General features: G+C 44.4%; 1 protein-coding gene and 1 long non-coding RNA gene across 5 annotated transcripts in view; one reads left to right on the forward strand and one right to left on the reverse strand.

Moving 5' to 3' along the window:
- The window catches only part of LEF1 (lymphoid enhancer binding factor 1), a 145,733-nt gene that overhangs the window by 17,186 nt on the left and 100,731 nt on the right, over positions 1–27,816 (forward strand). For 3 of the 4 annotated variants that reach the window (XM_073571985.1, XM_073571983.1, XM_073571984.1), the window contains exons 2-3: positions 4,146–4,203; positions 14,759–14,892. The exons of the other annotated variant lie outside the window; for it this stretch is intronic. In XM_073571985.1, coding sequence (XP_073428086.1) covers positions 4,146–4,203; positions 14,759–14,892 — 192 coding nt within the window. The remainder of the gene's footprint in view (positions 1–4,145; positions 4,204–14,758; positions 14,893–27,816) is intronic. 4 annotated transcript variants of the gene reach the window in all.
- On the reverse strand, positions 13,122–26,220 carry LOC141086175 (uncharacterized). The gene is made up of 2 exons (XR_012231529.1): positions 26,159–26,220; positions 13,122–13,788 (listed from the first exon to the last, which is right to left on the reverse strand). It is a non-coding gene; the product is annotated as an uncharacterized lncRNA (long non-coding RNA).

A 27,816-nucleotide genomic window follows, 5' to 3' on the forward strand; every position in this document is an offset into this window, starting at 1 on the left:
TCCGAAAGCGCTCCCACTGCAAACGAGACAAAGAATCAGCAATGGAATTCCTAACACCAGGCACATGAGAAGCCGTTACATGAGCATTGAGCGATAAACAAGTCAACACCAGTTGCCGCAGAACTCGAATCACCGGAGGAGAAGACGCCGTCAGGCTGTTAATGGAGCACACCACTCCCATGTTATCACAATGAAAACGAACTTTTTTATTCCGAAACTCCTCCCTCCACAAGTTCACCGCCACCAATATGGGAAAAATCTCCAACAAAGCAATGTTCTTAACGAGGCCCAACTGGACCCACTCATCAGGCCACGCAGCTGCGCACCATTGGCCCTTAAAATACGCCCCAAAACCCACTCCACCTGATGCATCCGTAAACAGGTCCAACTCCCCGTTTGAAACTCCTTCATCCATGAGCAATGATCTTCCGTTATATTGCTCCAAAAACTTGTCCCACACCTCCAAATCTGCCTTATGATCACTGGTCAGTCGAACAAAATGATGTGGAGCCTTCACTCCCGCTGTCGCACTCGCCAGACGCCGCGAAAAGACCCTTCCCATCGGAATGACGCGACAAGCAAAATTCAATTTGCCAAGTAGCGACTGCACCTCTCTCAACGCCAATTTCTTCACCCGCCTAGCTCGAGCCACCTCCACCTGCAACGCCTCAACCTTATCATCCGGCAATCGGAACTCCCAAGCCACTGAATCAATCACAATTCCCAAAAAGGACAGGCACGTACAAGGCCCCTCCGTTTTCCCCGGTGCAAGCGGCACGCCAAAACGCTCAGACACCCAGACTACGGCACTAAGCAACCTCTCACAACAACCCGAGTCCCCCAGGCCAATACATAAAAAATCATCAAGGTAATGAATCACCGACTCAAGACCCGAAACGTCACGGATGACCCATTCAAGAAAAGAGCTGAATGCCTCAAAAAACGCACAAGAGACCGAGCAACCCATTGGCAAACGTCTATCAACAAAAAATTCCCCCTCCCAAAAACAGCCCAACAACCTAACACTGTCAGGATGAACCGGAAGCAATCGAAACGCCGACTCGATATCCGTTTTCACCAACAGTGCCCCCCTACCACACCTCCGTACCAAATTTGCCGCCTCATCAAACGACATATACACAACCGAGCACAGCTCCGGATCAATCCCATCATTCACCGACCTACCATGAGGGAAAGATAGGTGATGAATAAGCAGAAACTTATTCGGCTCTTTCTTCGGCACCACCCCCAAGGGTGAAACAACCAGATCCTCAAACGGAGGATCTTTAAACGGCCCCGCCATCCGTCCCAAACGCACTTCCTTGGCCAACTTTTCCGACACCACCGCCCCATAAAGGTCGGCAGACCTGAGATTCTTCCGCCCCCGAGGTATTTCAAAAGGAGGGTCAGGAATTCTAAAACCATCCGTAAAACCGGACACCAACAATGCCGCCTTTTCACCATCTGGGAACCTATTTAGATAAGGGGCCATCGCGGCCATTCTCACCGGCGTCTCCCCCTTTGGAATTACCACTCTCCCCCTTTCCTTTTTGCTTTTTAAAGCATTTTGAAGCCCCGTGCGAGGATCCGCTGCAATGGGAACACAGGTGCTTGAATCTACAGTTTGAACCGAACCTGCATTGCCCATCGTTAAACTGCCAGCAGAGACCCTGCCTCTGGACGGCCGCCTGACCACCTGCCCCCTGACCACCACTTTGCCCATTGGATGAGCTAACCCCTCCGACCCCCCCCCTCCTCCAAGAAAGGAATGGCCAAATTTAGACTGCGTCATAACCCGTAACCACAAACTTATGTCCTTCTGATCCCACCGAATCGCCGGACGAATCGCCTTCCTTTGTCTAAATTGCTCGTCGTAGCGAAGCCAAGCCTGACCCCCATAAACCCTATATGCCTCCCCAATTGAATCCAGATAACAAAAAAGAGAACAATTTTCCGGTGCCTTTTCCCCGATCACGCTGGCCAGGATTGCAAACGCCTGGAGCCAATTAGCAAACGTCTGCGGGATCAAACGCCATCTCCGTTTTTCCTCATCCTCTTTTTTGCTGTCGTCCTTCCTGCCCTTATCCAAATTGAACTTCGCCAGCGGCAACAGGGAAAAGATCTCTACATATTCATCCTTCCAGATCTTTTCCCGCACCTCTTTTTTCAAATGAGCCCCCAAAGGGCCCTCAAAACACACGTACACCTCCCCGTGGGCCCTATCGTCTAAATGGACCAGACATTCCTTCTCCTTTTCCGTCTGAACCGACACAGATACAGGGACCTCCCGACCCCCCGAAACCCCGACAGCCGCCCCCGACGAGCCTGGCCCCCGCTCAGCTGGCCCTACCCATGCTGCCAGATGCGCCGATGGCTCTCTAACTCCCTCCATCCGTGCCAGCAAATCCCGTACGGATGACAACATGTCCCCAATCCCCCCGATCAGCGACGGGCCCCCTCCTCCCATAACGTGCCCCACCGCCCCGTTCCGGCCCTCCCCTTCGTACCCGACCGCAGGGGACCTCACTAAGGGTGATGACAGACAGGACATAGACGCATACTCACCGGGCTGCGAGGACGCTGTGTCTCCTCCAGCCGCCAATCCTGAATCCCGCTGTTCATCATGTCTGGAGCTGCGCAGAAGACCCTCCGACCCCAGAGGTCCGAAACTGGCTGAGACCGGCACTCTTGATCCCGACGCACTCCCAGGCCGTTCTCTTCCTGCATCCTCCCTGCCGAGGCCAGCAGGTTGCACAGGCCCAGGGGCTGCAGCCTGTTGCCGCCCACTGCCCGCATCCCTCGCCGCGTGGCCGCCGTTCCGGCCATCAGCGTCGCCCCCTCCCGCTGGCCCGGTCCAGGGGGCCACAGCGCTGGAGGCACCAGCCCGCCCCGCACACCGGGGGCTGCCGCCCGATACTCTCCCCGCTCCGGCCATGCTGGCGCCTCCTCACGCCGAAGAGGCAGGCCGCACGACTCCCTCGCGGCCTGCCGTGACATCATCATTCCGCGCCGTCCTGGCGCGCGCAGGCCCAGCCTCCAGAGCATGCCGAGGCGTAGGCCTGCCGACCGCCGCTGCACCCCCGGCCGGCCCTTGGATTCCTCCCGGCCCGGGGGCCGCCAGCACGCTCACCGGCAGGCACCCCGGCCGGAGGGTCCCGGGAGGGGCTCCGACGCCGGCGGCGGGTGCTCGGCGCCGCCCCCGGTGACAGGCGCTCCGGAGGCCTGACCCGCCTCCTCGTCTGGGGTGAATCCACCGGAGCCGATGGACCGCTGCTCCCACCAACAATACTGGCCACCTGCCGCTCCAGCCACCCGACCGGCTGCGCCTCTGCTGCCGCCCGCAGCCTCTCCAGGACCGCATCCACAGACGCCATGGCACTGGATGGTCTTCTTCCGGACAATTCCTCGTGGCTCCAGGGCGGGAAGTAAGGTAACCGCCCCTTAATATACCCCCCCCCACCCCCCTCCTTCACCCTCTTGAAAACATTAACCCCTTCCCTCCAACCCACCGTCATGCAGGGCCTCCACTTAGCCGCTGTGGGGTGGGGGTTCCGCGGCTCGCTCCAGCCCTTGTCTTTTTTCACTGTCTTCTTGAGTAAATGTTACTCCCTGCGTAAAGTACATCCTGTGAAAATATTTAGTTAAAGGCTGTAGTTAAAAACAAAAACATAGCTGTACAAAGACTATTTATTTAAAAAAAAAATTTGGGACTTCCAACACTGAGGAAGTGGATTAATGAACAGATGCAAAGTGGGTAATTGCTGTCAGATGGCAGCCCCCCTGATTCAGTAAGCATGTTATTATCAGATACCTTGTTCCAGCACAGGAAGGAAACGCAGAGTTAATAGGACAGTTTCCTTGTTAGGGTTATGTCGGCCCCGACGTTCGTTCTAATTCTATCTATGCATTTTATATTCCATTCAGGCAGTATATCAATAATTGGGTCCTTTTTGGTAAAGGAGAATTCCCAGCAATCCGCAAGAGCAGAATCCATGTAGTAGGGCTAGTATTCCATAAGTAGACCGCGTAATAAAACTGACATTGTAGTGTGTATGACCGATGTGCAATGATAACGTTTATGCATGATGCACAATTGGATATATAATATCTTCTAGAGAATCACATTGTATATATATATTTCTCAGCTTTCAAGAAGAAGACCGGACTCTTATCATGAAAAGTCCAGAGAACACCTGGATGATGGTGAGTTCAAATAATTTCTCTTTATGTGACTGTAAGTAATGTATTATACAAGGCATTCTAAAGAGACACAAACTAAAGTCAATCTGTTATGGGCTGGGAAGAGGCCGAGCGTCTCAAATATGACTTTCCCCATGATATATCTCAAGTTCTGGGGATATATACCGGTAGTTGTGAACAGGTTGCCTGTTTGGAAAGAGCTGCCCCCACGCTCAGGCTTCCCCCAACCATTCCTATAGATCAATCATGCTGGATTTGAGTGGTTACATGAAGCAGATGCCATAGATCAGTTAGTTTTTCTGAATCTTTGGTCTAAGTCTGGAGTCTCACGTCACGAGAGTATTAAAAAAAAAAAAAATTGATTTTCATCCAGAAAGGTGGGACGATTTTTTTCTCGCTTGTCATCCGTGTGCAATTTGTTTTTTTTACTCGGCAGCTATTAATCTCTTACAGGACCGTTTACAGCTTCCTATGTTATAGAATTGCGATGTAAAAATTGAATGCCATACCGATGGCCTGTACGGTATCTGATATTTTTATTTTGTTTTTTTATTTAAAAGCTTTGGAAAAGATGAAGATCTGCAGTGCTTCATTGAACAACATTGGTCTTAGTTTATTCTTTTTTTATCAGATTGCACTTATCCGAGTTATACTCTTGTGAGAGCTAGCCCTAAGGGTGGCCATTACTGATGAGCGACAGTGCTTGATACTCGATTGATCATCAGGGGTGCTCAGGTACACTCATTACTCGATTTAGTTTTACAGGTGCTCAAGCGTCGTGCTCATGGCATGTTTTGCAGCTTCGGGCTGCATGCGACTTGCATTAGATGAGGTAAATCCGCAGTTAAAAACAAATACATGCGTTTTTTGGTAACCAGCAAAGGTAAAGCAGACAACTATGGGTTTATATTATCAGGCTGGGAAGGTCCCTGGATATTTGATCCTTCCCAGCCTAAACATACAAACCCATAGCCACCCCGGAATGGGCTCATCACATAGCATACACCGATTTCCCTGGTGCGGTGGCAGTCGGGGTGATGGTAGTTTGGGTTTCACAGCTGTGATTTGTCAAAAATCACAGCTGGCATCAAGCCCTGGGGTTAGTAATGGAGAGATGTCTTTCAGACACCCCTATTACCAACCCAGTAATCAAAAAATAAAACAGATAAAGCTATTATTTATGTGAATAAAGTCCCCCCCACACACTATCCCTCGTTCACCAATTTATTGAAAGAGAAATTAAAAAAGAATTCCAATGAATTTTCATTCGTATTTAAAAAAACATATAGAAGAAAATGAGACCCCGCACGTAAAAGCAGGGGGCTCCTATAAAGACAGGAATTTATCCATAGTAGGAATCTTGCCAGCGTATGCAAGTGTTAACGAGAATAAGTCAGGTATCGGCAACAAGCAAAGTATAGATACATAATGTAATTGTTTGCACTCTTCTATTCATTGGAGTTATTTTTTGGTTATGCATTTAAGCCTTATTGTATTGATTGTAAATTTAGGTGTGTTTTTTTTTTTTTTTTTTTTTTAGAAAAAGATACCTAAAAGACAGAAATAAAGACATTAGACACTTTCTCATTCACAAATTTCTCAAAATGTTGCTACGCAGGTCCTATGTAGTCCGCGGTCCTCGATTCTGTCTTCAGCGTCTGTGAATAGCAGTAAAGTAATCGTTATTCACAGGCGTCGGGTAGTGAAGTCAGCGCTCCTCGTTGTCGCCGGGTCTCGCTGAGCATAGTGAGATCCTGCGCCTCTAATGAGCGTCGTGGTCACTACCCGGCACCTGTGAATAGCGATCACTTCTATTCACAGACACCGAAGACTGAATCAAGGACCGCGGACTACAACGGACCTGCGTAGCAACATAAAAATTCTATCATTATGCTCCATGACAGACGGTTATAACATGCTTAAGGCGATTTGTGCTCACCGATTCCCTTAAAAACTCCCTCGTACACATTGGACTAATGTTTGGCAAACTTGGAAGGATCCACCTATTTTGATGGGAACAACCATCTCTTTGGTATGGGACCCTCCCGACTGTCCACGAAAGATTGTTGGAGAATCTAAGGGCCCGACACACTAAGGGATATCCCTATAACGTCACTGGTTTTTGTGACGCGGCAGCGATAACGCTATGTGTGATACTTACCTCCAACCGGCTCCCCCGCTGGCTATCGCTGATCTCGCGAGAACGTCCTGGGCCATTTCTTGTCGTCAGCTTCCTGCTGTGGTGACGAGCGACGCGTGGACGAGGGCGGGAGGACGTCTTCATCGCCTTGTCTGACAGGTAAGTAGGACCGCCAACCGCTGCTATGTCGCTGGTGAGATCTGCCTGTGTGGCAGCTCACTAGCGACCATTTAGCGATGCACCAGCGATCCTGACCGGATCATATCGTTGTCGGGATCGCTGGTGCATCACTAAGTGTGACGGTGCCTTAAGGATCGGGTAGCTGGTTAGCTAATTCAATCATTTGATCCTTTTGTTCGGTTCGGAGATATAATTCTGGCAGCAGCTCTCACATAGAGAATACAGGCACACTCGGTAGGGCCAAGCGTTCTGTGCATGGGGGGAATCATGAGACGTAGCCGTCAGCTATACAATGCATATTGGCACTTCTATTTCAGTGGATAATTGATAATGAAATATAACTTTACATAAGTCCCAAGGAAGATTTTAGCTATATATGCCATTATGGGTATTTTGAAGTCAACAAAATAACATGGCACAAAATAACATGGCTGAAAAGACTACTACACTTCTTCCAGTGAAAACATACCTCTGAGCATAAAAAAAACATTATTTAAGGTGAAACTAGGGGACTCTGATTGAACACACTTAGATATTTTTTCCTAATCGGACCGTCTGTAGAAGTTTGTATACAGAGGCAATTGGCCAGACGGTTTAAAGCCTGAAATGGTGTTTTGGCCAAAATCAGTTGTTGGAGTAAATGCAGTACCGTACTTTACTGAATAGGATACTTTACTAATTCTGGGAGGCAGCCGAAGATGTTCCAGGTGCTCTTGAGCTAGAAGTGTCAGAACCCCATTAAGATGAAATACTGGTGGACATTACATTACAAATTAATAGACTAATAAGATATTTCCTACTTTTGTTGATGAATGTTCCGTTATTGGGAGTCACGTATCTGGAAATGCCAATCTAAATGACAGAAAACCTCATGTCCCTTCAGCTCCTTCTTTTAAAGAATTTACAAACAAATAAGGTCTGTCCTTATCATATATGGTAATAAATGAAATGTGTTTCAAAGATAATTTCTGAAAATTAAAAAAAAATAAATAAAAATGGAGCAATGTAATTGTCCTAATTTTTAGTCTTTCTTTTATCATCTTGTTGGTTTTCTTTTTTTCCTTTTTATTTTATGTTCTATATTTCTATACTGGCAACATATTTTACAGTTCTGAACAGAGATTGAAACGATTTACATCACTCCATGTCATAATTGGAGTTCCCTAGCTCTGACACATGCGTGCATCAATCAACTCATTAAAAAAAATTTTTTTAATTCTGCTCATCCTTTTTTTAATTGCAGAATTTTTGGAAAAGTTGTCAAGTGACATTAAATATGGCTCCTATTATAATTGAATATCTGGGTGTGTATACTTACTGTTTGACTATAGGCCTAACTACAGGAGGCCATACACGTTAGACTACAGCTTCATTCACATATCCATGAGACAAGTCCTACTGCAATCCATTTTTTTTCTCTCTCGGAAGCTCACCGACCCTTAAAATTTCATTGACCCATGCACACTTCAATTTAAAAAAAAAAACGATCCATGTCTCCAGTCGGTGAAACTCATTAAAATCTATGGGGATCCGTTGGACACGGAAGAATGCCGGGAAGTCATACTTTGTAGCTCAGTTTTCTATCTGAGTTTCACCTGTTTCTAACGGATACATTAGTCAATGTATACATAAAAAATTAGGCAGGAGTTAATTATGTTAACAGGCTGTCAATGTTCATTTATTTGATGAAATGATCTTTTATGCAGCATAAAAGATTATTGTTTCCGGCGGGACGTCATCCTATGTTACGGGACCCGCGCTGCCAAGAGCACTATGGCAGCCTATGAGCACTGAGCGATCTAGTATAGATTATCTGTTGGATCGGATCTTTACAGTCTTTCTGTCTATGTCGGGGTAAAACAAAGGTCAGGCATGTTAAATTTCAGCGCCTCATACTTTGCTCATAATGCAGATGAGTTACTACCAGATGTGTCTAACTCTCCTTAACCCAGTTGAAACATGCATGTGCCGCCAAACCGACCGGACGGGGTGTATGGAGAGGTTAGAAGGGTTAGCTATTGGTGTTCAGTTCAGTGGAAAAACGCTGCAACACCCAGCACAGCTGGCAGGGGCGGAAATACCATTGGTGCAACCTGTGCACAGGGGTCCAGGAGGTAATGGGGGGCACTACTTCCTCCAAAGCACTACATGAATGGACTATTGGACTGTAAAGAGCCCACGTACTGTTCTCTCTGTCGGCTGTCATATTGGGCAACTCCTAGATAAACTCCTTGCTTAAGGAAATTGGTAGAAGAGGAAAAGTCACTAGATAAATGCTGGACACATCTGCCAGTTTGGGCATAAGGTTTATGTGGTTGGAATTCAAATGCCCAATCCATTTTTCTTCGTTGGTAAGGTTGGCCACTGCCAAACGTCTTTTGTAGCATCCCGTCCGAGCGTTCCTGTATATGGGGATATATTGGGGAGTCGGAAGAGATCTGTCATTTATATGACCGTTTATCCAGTGGGACTATATAAAGTGCATGACCAGATGTAGTGATTTTGTTTTTTGTTTTTTTTTTTATGGAAAATCCTAGTTGAAATACACTGGCGAAGAATATGCTGAAAAATAATCATTTTGAAGCCTATTAGAAATAAAATGTTACAAAAAAAATGTGAATTCGGCCAGGAATCTTCCAGGGTAGACTGTGGTCTGCATGGAGGATGCACTGGTCTGACTTTCAGGTCACACAGCTCTCCATGGTCTAAATGGGGATGTTCTCCAGCACCAAAGGAAAGGAGTTAAAGCTTCGCCTTGTAATCATATAGGATTAAAAAAATGGCAGAATGTGCACATTAAAAAAAAAAAATTATGCTTTTCAGATAGAAAAAAAAAAAAATATATATATATTTCACCTTTCTGGTAGGAAAACCCTTAATTGTATCTATAATTTAAAGTGTTTTCTACCTGAAATGCATAAGCATGATGGTTTTTTAATATGTGCACATTCTGGCAAATTTCTATTTTTTTTTAATATTATATGATTAAAGGCTAAGTTTTACTTTCCTTGGGTGCTGGAGAACATCCCCTTTTGGACCAGTGAATTTCACTCCGACCTACTAAATTACTATATTTGTTTCCACTTTTCGCTATACATTTCCATGGTTAAATGCTTTATTGCAGATAAATGTTATGTAGACTGTAATATTCATGGCCCCCAAAACAATGTAGGCCTACCAAACTGCTTGTCATTTTGGTATCCTAATTTAAAATGGATATACAATGGAGCCCACTGTGGGTTAAACTACATGGGGGGAACCTTATGTTACATTTGTATCACAGTCTGCGTTTAATTGCAGTCAATTGTGATGAATAGAAGCAATTGTTCGTGTGACAAGTATTCATAAGGAGAGCCAGGGTAACCTAATACAATGGTGAGATGCCAGCCTGTCCCGTGTAGTGGTCGCATTACACAACACTTTGCACAAAGGCCACTGTTTTCATAAATAAATAGTCGCCTACAATGAACAACTGACATAATAATACTGTATGAATAGGACGACCATTGTGGTTTTACGAACAGCTGACACTAAAATTCCACCAGGCATGCACATTCAAGTATCACCTCTCACCAAAGGAAAAATAACAATACTTGTATCATAAACTCTTGCTCTTCCAAGTGCTCGTACCACTCGAAATTCTTGACGTCAACTAAAATTTTGAAAATAAACCTAAAGTTTTCTCTCTTGTCAAGGGGAATACATTGTAAATTCTTCCTTTTTCCACTTGGAGGAATACATCCTTGTAAATGTATAGAATTTAATTTTATTTGCTTTTGACCAATGTTTATCTTTTACCATATTTTAGCATTCTAGTTGTGTTGTGATTTGATAACTTCAGAATAATGGACTTTCTATCTTGTATTAAGGGCTTGCTCACACTAGCGTATAACTCGGATGAACATGAGATGTTTTTATTGGATAGCACTCGGACCAATGTTGTACTACGGGGCAGTGCAGATCAGTGATGGAATAATTTTTTTTTTCTCACGACGAATCAATCGCAGCATGGTGCAAGTGCAAAACATCGGACTGTACGCTGATGTCATCCAATTGCAGTCTGATGTACGCGCACAGAGATTAAGTTCTTCCTCTTCTCCGCACCTGTGATACGATTTTCTCATGTGAGAGAATGAGTCACAGTGGACACTCGAATCAAACTCTTGTCATTAGCATAATTGGTCCGATTCCCTAGTATGAGAGAATATACGGCAGTGTGAGCCTACCACAATCCGTTTTCCATGGCAACTGCAGATCGTTAATGGGGGTTCCACTTTACCATCCCCTGACTATAATATGAAAAGTGATTGTCCATATAGCGCAGTGTTAAGTCGTTGGCCATGTTAACAATTTGTTGAAAAACCATATATTAGTTCCTAACATTTGGCAGGGGTGCATCATCAGTTTTTATTTTTGAACTTTGCATTGGCCTTGGCTGTAGTCAGTATTTCGTCAGCATATTTCAAGAGTATTTGTAACTAAAGCCAGGAGTGGAACATACAGAGAAAACTATAAAAAAAAGAAAAAAAACCTGTTCTGTGTTTTGGAGACACTCCTCCTGGTTTTGCATACAAATACTGATCAAAAAATACTGACGCGTGAATGAAGCCTTAATAACTGTTTCTTCTGACTAAGGAGCTGTAATACCCTTTAGGTCAGTCTACTGCTACTTTGTGCTGTTCCCCTTTTTAAGGATTATGCGCCCACAACGTCTTTAAGATGCCGGTAAAACCGCTTCAGAAAAAAGCCAGCGGTTTAAGAAGTATCAAAAGACTGAACATTTGCACAGCAATGACGTTTTTACATTGCTGTGCATTGTGTTCAGTTTTTGCCTCGGTTTGGTGGCAGTGTGTTGTGTTCATGCCCTAACACTGGCCCAGACACACTTTTGGCATTCTGTGGGTTAATGGGACCCTTTGGCTACAGATCCTGAGACATTGGTTTCACTATGAAATAAATAAAATACTGTTGTAATATTGTGTACTGTGGGTGCCCTCCACACGAAATTTTGTTGCAGTGACAGTAGATTGGTAGTAATGACATTAAATTATACATCCACTTTAAAAAGAATATGGTTTATAGAATATTACCAAGCCTAATATTTTCAATAGTCTTCTGTTTTTGAGTATCTTCATTCTGTCCATCGCAATAGAATAGTTCATCCTTTAAAAAAAAAAAAAAAGTGTAATGTACTTACGCAGCCTTTATTCCTGATGTGTCTGTTCCATTTCTCAGCTGTACCAAGTGACCTGCACTCTGACTGCTCGAATCACACAGCATCTTTTTGGTAGACTGTGTTTCTGTTTCTTTGTGCATTCCTATGAAAGCCTCAATTAGAGTCTCTCAGTCCCGTAAGTAGAGACTTCTGGTCCACACAAGAGGCAATAAGGTTCAGATAGTCGGGGAACATCCTGTAGTACAGCTGAGAAATAGGATGGAGGCTCATAAATCAGGAATAAAGCCCCTAGTAAGAGAATTACACCATTACTTTTTGCTAGACGTTGATTGCTTTCTGTCCATATGATAAAAATGTTCCTGGACTGTATGTTTGTTTTGTTTTTTGTTTTTTTTTTATACTTCTAATAATTCTTTATAAAACACATGCCACAGAACTTTCTGCAGGGACATAGAACAGGGCCCATGTGCAAGAACAGTATATAGGCCCTTCGCAGCTCCTCATAATCCACAATTTCTGAGGTAGTAATGGGACCCCTTCCCTCATCATAATGAATCTGCTTTGAAGGTAATAATGGGACCCCTTACTTCTTGGGGCTCTGTGTAGCCCCACAGGTTGTATCAATGATATGCCCAACCCTGGAAGTAGAATCTGTGAGGAGATGGGGGGAAGGGGCTGAGACAATAGGTAAAAACTGATTGGATTGACATGTATGGTCCATCCATTGTTATAATAAACTAGATGTGTGCCCGATGCTATCGCATCGGGAGGGCAGTAACATCACGATGGGGGCAGCTTTGTGGCGCTGGGGGTGGCGGCCCACCCACTTCCGTGCAGTCACAACCGGCAGGAAAGACGGTGTTTTGCGGCCTGTGCTGGAGATTGTGTGCTGCACACAATCTCCAGCACAGGCTTCAAGACGCGGTCTTTCCTGCCGGCTGTGACTGCACGGAAGTGGGTGGACAGGCAGTGGCAGGATTGGCGCGTGTAGTCAGGCGGTGGGTCCTGGCGGGGGCATCCCTCTCATTACTCCCCCCTCATTACACCCCCTTATTGCACCCTCTCATTATACCCCCTTCATTACACCCCTCTCTTTATACCCCTTTCACAGCCTCATGATTGCAGCGGCAGCTGGGATCCGAGCGGCGGTCGGGATCGCAGCGCGGGCCTGGATCCGAGCGGCATCACTTGGGTGTTCCAAAATAGCAGTCGGCATACTTCCGGTGCGGTGGATTGTGGGATTGGGGGACATCCAGTCGGAAGTGGATGACGGACAATTTAAGGCAATTATATATATATAGATGGGGTTCATGCAGGTTTACATAACTCCTATCATCAGCCAGAGTCTAAGTACAGTCATCAAGTGTTATTGGGTGTGTAACACAGGTACTAGGATGCAGTAACACAGAAGCACAGAGCAAAGGGTAACAGGGAAAACAATTACTTGTTTAATAGGTACAGGGTTAACCTCCTCGCAGGGAGCCACAGGCAATAAACAAGGTGAAAGCTGAGGGGTGCAAAGGGAGAAAATAACTTGATGGAAGGTTATAAATGTCAATTGCACTTAGCATAACTCGGATGTTTTTCTCTGTTCCTTGGTGGATGGCTGGTTGCCGGCTGAGTCCGGGGCTGAGTTCTCTGGCTTCCCCGCTTAACAAGTCAGTCTCACTTCTGGCGGCAGCGGGCGGTCAACGTTCTTACCCGCTGAGCTCCTAGTCCATTATGCTGCAGCGCAGCAGGGAGTCATCCACTACGTTCCTCCGCATGCCTGATGAGGTCTGAGTCCTTGCTGCACCCAGCCATAATCTCTGCCATGCGGCCTGTCTTTACCCATAGCCCGGCGCCAGTCCTCACTGACTCCTCTCCCTGGCAGGAAGCCCTTCTTTTTTCCCGCTAAAACCCTGGTCAAGGGTCTTCTCCGTCCTCAATATCCTCTCTCCCCCTTCCTGCAATAATAGGCCTGGCACCAGCAGTTCTGGACCCCATACCTTGTCAGCTCCCACAGCCAGGTCTTCTCTTGTACAGGTGCGCGAAGGATGTGGAGTGGAGACAGATGAATGAAAGAGAGACCAGACAGGGAGGCACTGTTTTGCTGTGATGGACAAGATAAACAGAAAACAAAATATTAGTAAGAGTGTGAGGGCAGATTCACAAGTGGGAGATTTGGATACAGAAATTTCTGTTCTTGGCCCATTCACTTCAACTTGCAGAAATCAAGTGCTTGCTTCTAAACAACCCCATTCAGATGAGTGAACTGATTTACACGTATCTTTCTTTAGTCGTGAAGTGTTGGAATAAACTGCTTCTCAACAAAGGACTGTACTGTCCTTTTCCCTGATGGCAAATGTTAGAGGACTGTCCACCTACCTTCACATACATATTAGCCTTTTGGGCTATTTTACTACAATTTTTGGTTATGTCTAACGTCAATTAAATATGGCAAGCCTTAAAGGTTGGCGTGTACTATGGATAAGATACAGCTCTACTAACAAAAGCCACCATGTAAGGCTATGTCCAAGATAACGTTATGGGTTCCATTAATCATAAAAACAATGTTACATTTCTGGAACCCTTGTACTATGAATATTATCTGCATTTGACAGATTACAGTTTATATGTAATCCATTCCATAGAGGTTTCCGTTGTCTTGATGGGGGGAAAAATAGTATTGTATGTCAATTCTGCTGGTGCCACTGTGGCTGGCTCTGAACTGAGCATTTTGACTGTAGTATTCCTATATTTCTACCACTTTTTTGATCACCAATTCAACATGGTGAAAATTAGCATGGCCATGCGAATAGCGTTGGCATATAGTTCCTTTCAATTAGACTTACAAGATGTTTGAATGACATTTTAGAGTGGTATGTCTCATTGAGTATTCGGATCCCAGTATCTGAAGTGGAGGAGATACAGAAGATGTTTCACATGTTCTAATATTGAATTGTACTATAAGACAATATTTTACTGCCACTAAATAGAAATTTTCTCCTGATGATTGTAAATGTTAAATGCCTTTTTCATAAGACCAATTTTTCTTCTTCTGTTTCTGTGGTGGTGAATAGCTGGAAAGCATCCGGATGGCGGTTTATACAGCAAAGGCCCTTCGTATCCTGGATACCCAAGTTACATCATGATGCCAAATATGAATGACCCATACATGTCAAATGGATCGTTGTCTCCACCCATTCCTAGAACAGTAAGTTCACTGTGTTTTACTCGAGTTTATTTCTTCTCAGACTCCGTCCAGGTCAGATTTCTGTGTAATGTTTATGAGCCTTCAAATTCTCCTTGGCAGCACAAAGCATAAAATGGGTTCTTTCTGTATGAACTGTGCCTTGATTGTCTCCAGCAGTTCCTGAAGATTTGGAGTATCTTCTCACATCATTTGTTGATACTACTACAAATTATCAGTGTCTATGATCTAAGTGGCTTTCTGTAAAAGTCTGTTTATTTGGAGTTATTTTTTTTTTTTTTTTAACTCTAAGGCTAGTTTCACACTAGTGTTTTTTTGCGCAGTGCAAACGCATACAAAAAACGAAGCATGCGTTTTTTTATGCGTTTGCTGTATTTTTGCGCTTGTGTCTTAACCAATTATTAGCCATTTTAACTCTTAAAACGCATGCGGTTTTTTTTAAACGCAGACATGCGCATGTTCATGCGCACATCTGCGTTCCCATAGACTGTAATGTGTTTTTTTGCAAATTATGTGCGCATGCGTTTTTTTGAGACCGGTCGGACGAACCAAAAATGCAACAGGTAGCGTCCGGCGCGCCTGGGCGCACAATACAAAAAAAACGCATGCGCATGCAAAACGCGTACGAACGCGTGCAAATGCTAAACCATGTGCAACCATGTTAAAGATAGGTGCAAAGGACACATGCGCATGTATGCGCAAAAATGCAGCGCAAAAAAACGCTTGTGTGAAACCAGCCGAAGACTTGTATGAAATCGAAGCTCTTATGTTTTTTTGAAGAGAACTGGTGAAGTGGAAAGTCTTGTATGAAATGATAGTTGTTCTTTTAAAGTTGGACAAAATTTCCATCTATATGAGATTTCAAAATGTTCGAATTTAAACCTTTTATTGAAATGTGAAGTTTAGTGAGTGAGGCATGAAGTAGTAGATATCCCCCTGTGAGGACCATCGTATTTCTCGAGTCATTGAAGTCGTAGGCTATATAAGATGTATGGGGATGTCCCATATTTTGCTCTTGATTGACCTGTGTTTTTATTCAAACTTGTCAACTGTGAAATGTCGCTTTCAAACATGCATTGGAAAAATTATCTGATTTGAGGACAGATTTTATTTTTTTAGTGGATTTTGTGGAGATCTGCATGACAAAACACAGAGGTTTGCAGTAGTAATGGCTACTGGCTATATGTTGAATCCTGGTTTTAAAAACCAAAAATGTCCATAATAGAGAAAAAACTACACAGATTACAGCAAGGTGAGCTTTTTGGCGCCAACACATAAGGTGTTTGTCTTGACACCTCCAAATGCCAATGCTTTGACCGGTTGTTTGTCATGCAACCAAAGTGTCATGTCACCTAAGTGGTATGTTTAAATACAAAAGCCCCCCCACACCACAGTGGTGTGAAGGCAGAGCTTTTGTTCTTGGATGCTTTTCTGCCCTTTAAACCTTACAGCTGTTTTATTGAAAGTGAACGATCCACGTGTTCCCAGCTGTCTCAGGGCATAAATGGGTCCCTGCTACTTTCATCAGTGTGAAAGTGAAGGCGACTTCATGCGCAGCCTCTGCCAGCGAAACGTGTTACTGTCCACAGATGGGGATCTGGAGACTTTTAAGTCTATATTATGTTACATGACACATAAACTGAGATCTGACTGAAGAAATGAATACCAGCTCCACATAACACGTTGCCTTCATAAGAGGAGTACAATCTGTTTTGAATAAGAAGACATCATGTTAGAATTCTTTGTTTCTCAGAAAGCTCGGGCCTACATAGATTTAATTTAAAGCATTCTCACATTTTGCCACATAGAGCCTGTATAAAATGGACTGGCGCATGTTGAAAGATACTTAATAGAATATTTTTTTCTGTAGATCGAGTAAACAGAATTTGTGGCTTGGCAAATTGCAACGACCACATTCCGTAACAATGTATAGTTACTGCTTTTTAGCCTAAAGCACCATGTAAAACTTTTTAAGGTGCAAAGTGTTCATTTCCTGTTGACAGCGTCATGAACATTTTACAGTGCCTCTTACATAAGGGGTTAATCCCCAAAATACTTGTAGTGCTGTCACTTTGTCATGGTAATGTCAAAATGTAGCCCTTGAGACCTTGACACACCAAATGACCCAGTATATAGGGCTACAATGTGGATGTGTCTGTTGGGTACATGCATATACTGTAGGTCATTGTATGTGTTTGTCATCCATTCATTTGACCTGAATGGATGCTCTTTCTATTGGCTAAGCTGAAAATGGGTCCAGCTTCCTTGCATTTAAAGGGAATCTGTCATATTATACATGCAGTATATGGTGGCTCAGTGGTTAGCACTGCAGCCTTGCAGCGCTGGAGTCCTGGGTTCGAATCCCACCAAGGACAAAATCTGCAAGGAGTTTGTATGTTCTCCCTGTGTTTGTGTGGGTTTCCTCCCACATTCCAAAGACATACTGATAGGGAGTATAGATTATGAGCCTCATCATGGTGAGAAAAATGGGCCAATAATGGAAATAAATAAAGCGCTGTGGAATTAATGGTGCTATATAAAATGAGTAACCTAAAATGAGATAGCACGGTATTTGTGGAAAAGATTCAGTACAAAGGTATGCACGTGTAAGGAGATGAACCTATTGCCCATGTTCCCCCTTGAAGAAATGAATATATTATTGTGATGCATATTGTGAATTTTGCTATGTGTTAATAATGTGTGTTTGACAATAGCCAAAGCAAGAGATGGGACTAGCCCAGACTGGGAGGACTAGGCAGAAAGAAAAATGACAGTTTCCTGTTAGTAATGCAGATGGGGGGTCTGTAGTGCATAGAGAAAGGACTGAAGGTCCAGTGTGAGCACTGCTGCATTCTTGGGTGTCCCTAGAGTGAGAGTCAACCAGGGGAAAGATCAAGAGGAGAAGGGACAGAGAGAACAGAGTGATTTACCGGAGATGGGTCCTGGGAGATGACGCCTAGCAGTAAGGCTCAGAGTTTATAACTCCTGATGGTAATGGGCCGAGACGGGATGGAGTATGCGAGGCGAGCAGAGTGCCCCGGGCAGGAGTACCAGATCGTTAGCATAAGAGAAGATAAGTGCCGGCCATACTGGCATCATAGCTCCCCTAAGGGGAGATAAGACTCGAAACCGCGTATTGAGTAAAAAAAATTCTTGCTAAGCTGAACTATAATATTGAGCCGAGTTGTGGTGGAGTATCCAGAAACCGTGAATATCAAGGACAAGAGGAAGTAATTGAAATTGTGTGGAAAATGGTGAGGTGTGAAGGAAATGTTCATAACCCACTATCTTCTGTATATATTCCCTACCTATTTCCCATTCAGTAGTTTAAGTGGTGGTCTCCCCCCATTGATCTGTAGAATATCTGGTCCTGGGAAACCAGCATCATCTGTTACATTCCGCCTGCATGTGCGTAGAGCCTCTCACAGCACAAGTCCACACAACCAGTCAGGACCCTCACTTTCATGTAATGTGCCGAGGTGTACGAGAAGAGTACCTGGGCCACGGCTACCGCCCCGCGCCAGATTACATGTGCACAGCATCTTTTTCAGGTGGATTTCGCCTTAATCCACCCAAAAAAAACTGATGTCAAAACGAATTGCTGTACTTACGTTTCATCTTTTGTCCCTTCCTTTAACAATTATAGGCTTCAAAAGCAGTGAAGCGACTAAATTGAACAGTCCATTTTTCTGCCGTTTTCAGTTTAGAAGCTGACACTATTTTCTATAAAGACTAAAAGAAAAGATGCCATTGCAAAAGGTATCTAAGAGGATTTCAGAAAGAACAGATCGGTTAATAAATTGCCAGCGTCCTCCGACTACAAAAAACTGTGTACGGTGGCATCTAAAGACACAATGTGCACGTGTCCTGGCTTGCATTTTATTTATTGAAATTCCTTGTGTTTTGTATGCATTAGTCCAGTGGGTGGTCTTACTAGTGATTAACAGCTATTTCTGCATCAGTCATACTGGGAAGACTGTCAATCACTAAATAAGACCTCCCACTGGACTCGTATTCAAACAAACACCAGGGATTCCAATCAATAAACTAAAATTTTGCTAAAACTTTTCTCATAAAAATGTATCTCCATGTGATTAGCTCCTCCTGCCTGCAGATCAGATCCCATTTTCAACATGACCGATTCCCTTTAGCCAAAACTATTATTGCTCTAGTTGGAAAATCAAGTTTTGGTGATGTCTAGAAACAGCCCCATCCGGTGTCGGGTTGTGGTGCCAAGGACCCACCAGTAACATCAATTCCCAAGCCCCACCTTACAGCTACATGCAAATGACATTATCTTCATTCACAAAATTCCATAGCAATAACTGGGATGATTTGTTAATAGGACATTGCCTTTATACTTGATTTTCCATGTACAGACATAGTGCTAAGTACTTCTCCATATAAGTGGGTGGTGGCCCATTCCTGCACAGGGGCCCACTGGAGGATTCTCCTGTGGGCCAGTCCAAGCTTGGCCCCACTTGTGAATGAATTTCTTCTAATGGCAGCTGCCTTGCTGCTTTCAGTAACCAGGACTGCCTTCAAAGATCCAGGCAGCTGATGATGAAATTGGATATTGTTCCTGTTGCTTGACATTGAGATGGAGGGACAAGGAATTTTTGCAAGCAGTGCGGCAGAAATGTGCCTATTACATTCTTGTTTGTCGAGGATCTTCATCAAGCAGCTTTCATAAATGTCCCTTTTTTGCTGTCCCAATGTTTCCTTCAGCGCAGAGTATGTGCAGGTCTTCTCTGTGATCCTTAACTAAGAAGTTCTTCATTCAAAAATATTCTTTGTAAACTGATTGTCTCCATAGCCTGGCATGGGACTGGCATAACGTAGCTGCTTCCATTCTGCATCGATCCTTTTTTCCTGTTCGCAAAGTGCCAATCTTCCTTTGAGCTGAACAGATAAGTCGTTAGAGCACATAGATGCCATAGGAAATTGCCAACCTGACTTTTTTTTTTTTCCCCTAGATATCTTATTTAAAAATCCCAGAGAGCTAAAATTTTCAAGAATTAAATGTTTTTCTTTTGTTTTAGTTATATTGCTCATTGCCTAGATTATTGGCCTCTAATGCGATCCATCAACAGTGGCCAATCGCCTAGATGAGGAGCAAATAGTTTACAATTCTATAGAGCTTGTAAGCACTGCTCTAAATCTGTCGGGATTGCTGGATCTGGCCATCTTTAGTGGCTCTGTGCTTTTCAGATGCTGCAGAAGTAAAGCTGCCTGTGCTTGTAACATCACAGAGCATACAGTTTGGGCCAGCAGCGCAATCATGCAACTGGTCTGAGCTGCCAATCAATCAGGTTTGCAACGCCCCACAATAAGCACAAAGCTGAAGCGGGGGAGCCGTGGGCTCAGCAATATGAGACCACCCCATTAAGGGAATGTTTTTACAGGGTGGTTGCAGGTTTTCCTGCCTAGGTTTAAGATGGAGTATCTGCTGCTAAGGCTGGGAGCTCACTACCGTGTGTGATGCGAGAAACTCGCATGAGTCTCTCGCATCAACACCTGGCGCTGCCGCTGGCACTCAGGACCGGAGTTGTGGCTGCAGAGCTGTGATCCCGGGCCAAACTGTAAAACCCTGGAAGGTGAATGACCGTTTCGAAGAAGGAATATGGCTTGTCAATTTGTGCTTCAGACTTTGGGCCTTTTTTCCCAATTTGCAATGCATAAGGATAAATCTGAAACAAAGGAATAGCCAATTTTGTGACAAAACAATTTTATGGATACACTATTTTTTTCCTTTTGTGGATTCTTGAAAAAAGTTCCCTTTTTTTATGGACTGCACAGGAATTTACAGCAACCCTGGAGAGTACTCTCCTTCTACCGCCAGAAGTGCTACTATTAGTGCCTCTAAACCTGGAGGACTCTATACAATAATAACATTGATGGCCGGGCTCAATGCGTTTAATGAAAGCCATGTAATGTTCAATTTCAGGTGCTGTGCCACTCAGCAGTCTAATAGCAGTCAGTGATGGGGGAACCAGCTTATTAGCTACTGTAAGGTCAAATTGGTGCTAAGTAGAGGGTTAAAAATGCAACAGCAAGGTCCAGATGTACCCAAACTACACATTTCTCTGTATACGTTAGTTTTTTTATTTCAGTATTGTGCTATACAACACACATTTCTTTTGTGAGCCTACTTAATAAGCTACAGCTTATTGTGTATTCCATTCCGACTTTCATCAGGTCTACATTAGTTGTCTAAGCAAAGAACGGTATACAGAAGTTCTTACCTTGTACATTCTAAGAGTCTCGTTCCGGAGAAGCAACGTCTGCTCAGTGCTATTGCTGTGGTTCAGCCATCTTTTTATACCTCTATTGGTATGTTACCAGTCAAGCTCCGTCAGTGGTAAAATATAGCAGCAAAAAGGATTTTTTCTTTTTTCTTCCCCCCCCCCCTTTTTTTTTTTTTTTTTTTTTTTTTTTTTTTTGACCCATACCCGAGAGCTGTCACTGTATATCATCCTAAAAGCTTAACCTCTTTCACAACAGTAGCTTCTGTTCCTGCTGTATGTGTTCTGTATGTGCTGTCATCATAAATCTCTTGGGGATATAATTAACATTTGTATGTACAGGGCAAGCTCCAGAATCCATATTTATGGCATTTTAACCAATATACTTGGCAATGAGGTTCTGTTGCTCGCCATATTGTTCTGTATCATTCAGGGCTGTGGAGTCAGTAAGCCAAACCTCTGAATCCCAACTACACGACTCTGACTCCACAGCACTGCCTCACTACTGAGCATGTACATAAAGTGCAGCACAGATACTGTACATCTCCACTACGACTCCACAGCACTGCCTCACTACTGAGCATGTACATAAAGTGCAGCAAAGATTCATCTCCACTACGACTCCACAGCACTGCCTCACTACTGAGCATGTACATAAAGTGCAGCACAGATACTGTACATCTCCACTACGACTCCACAGCACTGCCTCACTACTGAGCATGTACATAAAGTGCAGCACAGATACTGTACATCTCCACTACGACTCCACAGCACTGCCTCACTACTGAGCATGTATATAAAATGCAGCACAGATTCATCTCCACTACGACCCCACAGCACTGCCTCACTACTGAGCATGTACATAAAGGGCAGCACAGATTCATCTCCACTACGTATCCACAGCACAGCCTCACTACTGAGCATGTACATAAAGTGCAGCACAGATTCATCTCCACTACGACTCCACAGCACAGCCTCACTACTGAGCATGTACATAAAGTGCAGCACAGATTCATCTCCACTATGACTCCACAGCACGGCCTCACTACTGAGCATGTACATAAAGTGCAGCACAGATTCATCTCCACTACGACTCCACAGCACAGCCTCACTACTGAGCATGTACATAAAGTGCAGCACAGATTCATCTCCACTATGACCCCACAGCACAGCCTCACTACTGAGCATGTACATAAAGTGCAGCACAGATTCATCTCCACTATGACTCCACAGCACGGCCTCACTACTGAGCATGTACATAAAGTGCAGCACAGATTCATCTCCACTACGACTCCACAGCACTGCCTCACTACTGAGCATGTACATAAAGTGCAGCACAGATTCATCTCCACTACGACTCCACAGCACAGCCTCACTACTGAGCATGTACATAAAGTGCAGCACAGATTCATCTCCACTACGACTCCACAGCACTGCCTCACTACTGAGCATGTACATAAAGTGCAGCACAGATTCATCTCCACTACGACTCCACAGCACAGCCTCACTACTGAGCATGTACATAAAGTGCAGCACAGATTCATCTCCACTATGACTCCACAGCACTGCCTCACTACAGAGCATGTACATAGAATGCAGCACAGATTCATCTCCACTATGACTCCACAGCACTGCCTCACTACTGAGCATGTACATAAAGTGCAGCACAGATTTATCTCCACTACGACTCCACAGCACTGCCTCACTACTGAGCATTTGTATAAAGTGCAGCACAGATTCATCTCCACTACGACTCCACAGCACTGCCTCAATACTGACCATGTACATAAAATGCAGCACAGATTCATCTCCACTACGACTCCACAGCACTGCCTCACTACTGAGCATGTACATAAAGTGCAGCACAGATTCATCTCCACTACGACTCCACAGCACTGCCTCACTACTGAGCATTTGTATAAAGTGCAGCACAGATTCATCTCCACTACTACTCCACAGCATTGCCTCAATACTGACCATGTACATAAAATGCAGCATAGATTCATCTCCACTACGACTCCACAGCACTGCCTCACTACTGAGCATGTACATAATGTGCAGTACAACTTTATGGGTGCCAATAACGATGAGCAGGGCTGTAAATATTCAATGTAAAATTGCTAGACAATGCCCAATGTAGCTTGAATGGCTACATTCCATCAGGAACTGCCACCAAATCTGCTGGTCTTTCAGGCATAAGCCTCTCTCCTCTAGCTCGTCTACATTTTTTGCAGGAAATTATGTCTGCTCATCCCACATTGTGTTTAGTCATCCATTGGTAGGCACTATCCGAACCCCCCTTCAAAACGGCATTTGGATGTATGTGCAGACTGGGCCATAGACTACAATGGTACCGACAGAGAGAACGTGCACTCTGTCATGCATAATTTTCAGGCATGTATGCCTACTGGAAGCAGACACTCGTACGTAGTAAACTCTGTTCAGACGCAAGCCCCAACGGGACTAACGGGAGCCTGAACGCAATGGCAAAGCGCCCTTGTCCTATCACAAAGCAAGGACTGTAAGTTTTATTTATATTGTACTGGTAAAATGGGCGAACAGCAGGACATTGTCTCTCTGATTTTCGCAAACCAATGTCTCGTTAATATTAATGTATGTTTGCTGAAAGGAAGTTACTGCCAAGATCTGTAATGCACCCCTATGGCCTTGAGCAGTCATTAAAACATGGCTACTTTTTATTTTTTTAATTAGTTCCTGGGGACTAGGTAAATAAGGTTTATGTAATAGAACCCAGAACAAGCACTATATAAATGGGTAAAGGGAACTTGACAGCTAATTTCATGCTGCCCAAACAATGAGTAGAATTAATACATGGTTTGCTCTGTTATTGCATGTATGTTTTACTGTAGTACCTTCAAAAACTGGCTGGGGACATCGCTCACAAATGAGAGAAATATACAGTGCACACCACTCTCATATTAGATGCAGAGTTCAGTTAATCAAGCCACAAGAATCTGGTCCGACATCCAGGTCGGTAGTACCTGACTGCTAGATGGGAGGCCTGTGAACCCTTCCTTCTGGTGGCGTTTTATTTGTCAGGGTTGGTGCAGTGTCATATATGTGTGGCGCCCCTGAGGCTCAGTCGCCACAGAGGTACTGCACCTCCTCCTGAGGTGTGGTGCCCCACCATCCAGGTAAGGTGGAAGCACCTGACCACACTCCAACACCTGCACCCCACACCACAAAGTAGTGTAGCAAAGCACCTTCGGCGGCTCCCTGCTTGAAGTATAGCAAAGCACCCCTTGGTGGCTCCCTGCTTGGAACACTAAACGTGCTGGGAGGTGGGTGGAGTTTAGTTCGCACCAAAAGAGCGGGAAGAGTTGAGTCAGTCAGTCTTTCAGTTAGTGAGTGACGATGTAGAAGGACAGAGTGTGAGACAGAGAAGATCCCTGGGAGAGGGATGGAAGAGGGAAGTGCTGCAGCAGGCCATAGTGATCTGGGTCTGCTGGCACAGGAAAGAGACAGAGGAAGGAAGCTTGATTCTCCATTGGAAAGAAGGATTAGCACAGAACGTGAGGAGAGTAAGAGAACAAGGACCAGGGTTAGAGGAGAACCCTTTTCAAGTTCTAAGCGCAAGGCCGGGTCCCCGAGGTTGTACGGATACTAATGGTCCTGCAGCAGACATCGGAGGAATAGAAGTAGTGACCACTTTATTCCCACACAAGACTTGGGGGCACAACAGCAACATATTAGTGAGCCGGGACTTAATAGCAAGGAGTCCCCGAAGCAGGCTACAGCTGTTTGCCGTACAAGTAGAGTTCATAGGAACATCTGACAGGAGGAACTCCAGTGTAACTCAGTACTAGGAGTACTTCACTCAAAGGCGCTATAAGAGGAGACGTTCAGAAAAGGCACATATATTGGCGGAGTGTTGGAAGGGAGTATTCCATCTGGCCTGGAGGTTGACTGAGCCCCTAACCCAGAGGACACGGTGCGGAAGCGGGCACCTGTTTGCACAACAGACTGTGAGTAAAGCTTTGGAACTACATGCCCTGGTGTCCTCCACTTATTCCTGCGCTAACCTGCCCAGCACCGCTACATCCCTCGCGCCTGACACTACATCATCTAAGTGTCACTTCACCTACACTGCCCTGGGACTACAGCCCTGCCTGTGGAGGGCTATAACATCACTGCTGCACCACACCATCTGTTCCAGAGGATCTGTCTGCAGCGTCGGCTTAGATCTCTATTGCCAAATACCACAGGTGGCGTCACGAATCACTTATAAACTTTCACTACCATCAGCACACTGAAACAACCCCTTTTACAATGGGCGCCCAGGGCCACGGGCCGGGTCCCAGCTGCCGTGACATCTCCCATTGAAGCTCATCGGGCCCGGTACCAAGTACCCCGCAGCCCTGGGTGTGAGGGCGACCCATATGATGCACAGATGACGTTGCACAAGCCTTGGGTACACAGGATGGTAGGAGACTCGTGGGCCTCCCATCTAGCCACCAGATATCCCTGACCTTAGCGTTAGACCGGTCTTGCTATTCGATCCGCTTATATCTACATAGATGTATTCACTGCGTTCCCCTCTAATATTAGGCTAGGTTCACAGTAATACAGCGTTTTCTAATGAGCACTTCATTGGGGATTCTGTAGTAATCTCTGAAATACTGTATTCTAACTGGAACCCTGACAAATCCCTGGTGGAGCCATTCATTTGTATTAAGCAAATGGAGTCTCTGTGGACACTGTTTGGCCTCCATCCAAGTCTTTTCCAGGCATGCACAAAAACGGTGTTTGAATTCACCCAGCAAATCTCTAAAAAATTCAATACAACTTTGAATCGCATCGGATCAGTTCGCTCATATCTCATCAATCCCTCCCTTATTTTATTGTTCTTCTCCCATGATTGAGCAAAACAGATTTGATTAGCAAACACATGAACATAGTCTGTATTGCTGTGCAGCTCTTTGCATTGTCAGGTTCTAATCTGTTAAAATAGGAATATAATCTTCCGGAAACAATTGGTTATAAATACTAACAATATACTGTACCTATGTGCAAAAAAGGCCACTTTCCATTCTGCAAAGCTGCGCAATGTGTGGTTTCACCTCAATTCGTGGAATGGTAATTGTTATTACTTGCTAGAAAGCACATTCAGACAACATAACTGATTAATCATTTACTCTGAGAGGTTTATCTATTACAATCCCTGGTTATTTCTGTAAAAAGTTATGCAAGGGATTAAACTGCATCAACGCTAATTCAATTAGTCAAATGTTGAGTGAATCACTCTTGTTTAATCATAGATGACTACGACCCAGAATTAAGTAAAGTTTGTATGATTCATATTTTCGTACGATTCACTGGTGTAATCAATGTATTCTGATACTACTAGATCGCATAGTATCAATCTAACAGACATCTAAATATACAAGAGGAGGGCACACTCCTGGTTTATCTCAAATTCAGTATCTGATGTTTCTTCTTCTCCCATCCCTGGTAGAAGAGACCCTCGGGCTTGTCCTGCATTTAGTATACGGTATTTCATTAGTGAATCTCATGCTAGTAAAGTTTATATTATCACTTCAATAAAAATAAACTTATCTCTAATAATCTAATAATCAGAAAGCCAAGAAGACTATTCCAGGCCTAGATTTGCTTTGCCAACGTACCATTTGTGCAAAGCGGTTTTATTGTTCTTTGATCTTTATTTTTATTAAGTCGTGAATGGAGCCAGATAAACACCCTGTCTAGTAAATGCTAAAGGAGGTGTTGTTGGCACCAATGGATTGAACTTGTCTGACAGTGAAAAAGTCCTTTTAACATGGACTTAATCAATAAGAGCGGTAAGAGGAGGACGGTCGGGGTGTTATTGCAGCTGTTCACATGCTGGGACAAAGCTTGTTGTCTGTTTCTACTCTATCGCTGACACTGGCGGCTGAACTAAAGCCACAAAACTCCCATGCTACAGATGAAAATTTTCATGATGCCATACTCGTATTTAGTGATATTCACTTTGTATCTAAACTGACATTTGTTTTCAGTGAATGACTGCTGCCGTTGTAACTGAATTTTGTGAACAGCCTCATGTATCAATGTGGCACAAATCTTTACTTTATGATCAAAACTCTAGATGTTACACAGGTGTTTATTCTCATGCACACCGACAAGCACTGTATGGACTACCGACATGTCTGATAAACCAGGGTCCTACAAATCATTATGTTCAACTCTAAGAGGCCCTAATAAGGGGCTCTTTTAATCAGCAGTGAATGCTTAAAGAGGTTGTCCACTACTTATACATTGATGACCTATCCTTGGGCACCCTCGCCGATCAGCTGTTATCGGTGACACCGGCCGGAAGTACTCACTTGCCAAGATGCTCCATCTTCTGGTAGTTGCCGAGGTTTGGTACCGCACCTCTGCCTCCTAATCAAATCAATAGGAAGCGGATGCCCAGTACCCTGCAGCTGCCACTACCAGAAGATGGAGCAGCTCAGCAAGTGAGTACTGACACCGATATCAGCTGATCGGACCGGTGTCGGACTCCGGCCAATCAGACATTGATGACTTATCCCAAGGATAGGTCATCAATGTTAAAATAGTGAATTTTTTTTTCTCTAAATCTGTAGTGTCCTGTCAGGGTGTTAATCTACTCACATACAGCTGTCTTTTATTTTTGGGAAGCAGAGCAATTCCACTCCTGTTC

The sequence above is a fragment of the Dendrobates tinctorius genome, unplaced genomic scaffold, assembly GCF_039654945.1.
Source record: "Dendrobates tinctorius isolate UK_male_01 unplaced genomic scaffold, ASM3965494v1 ptg000030l, whole genome shotgun sequence".
Classification (NCBI taxonomy): domain Eukaryota; kingdom Metazoa; phylum Chordata; class Amphibia; order Anura; family Dendrobatidae; genus Dendrobates; species Dendrobates tinctorius.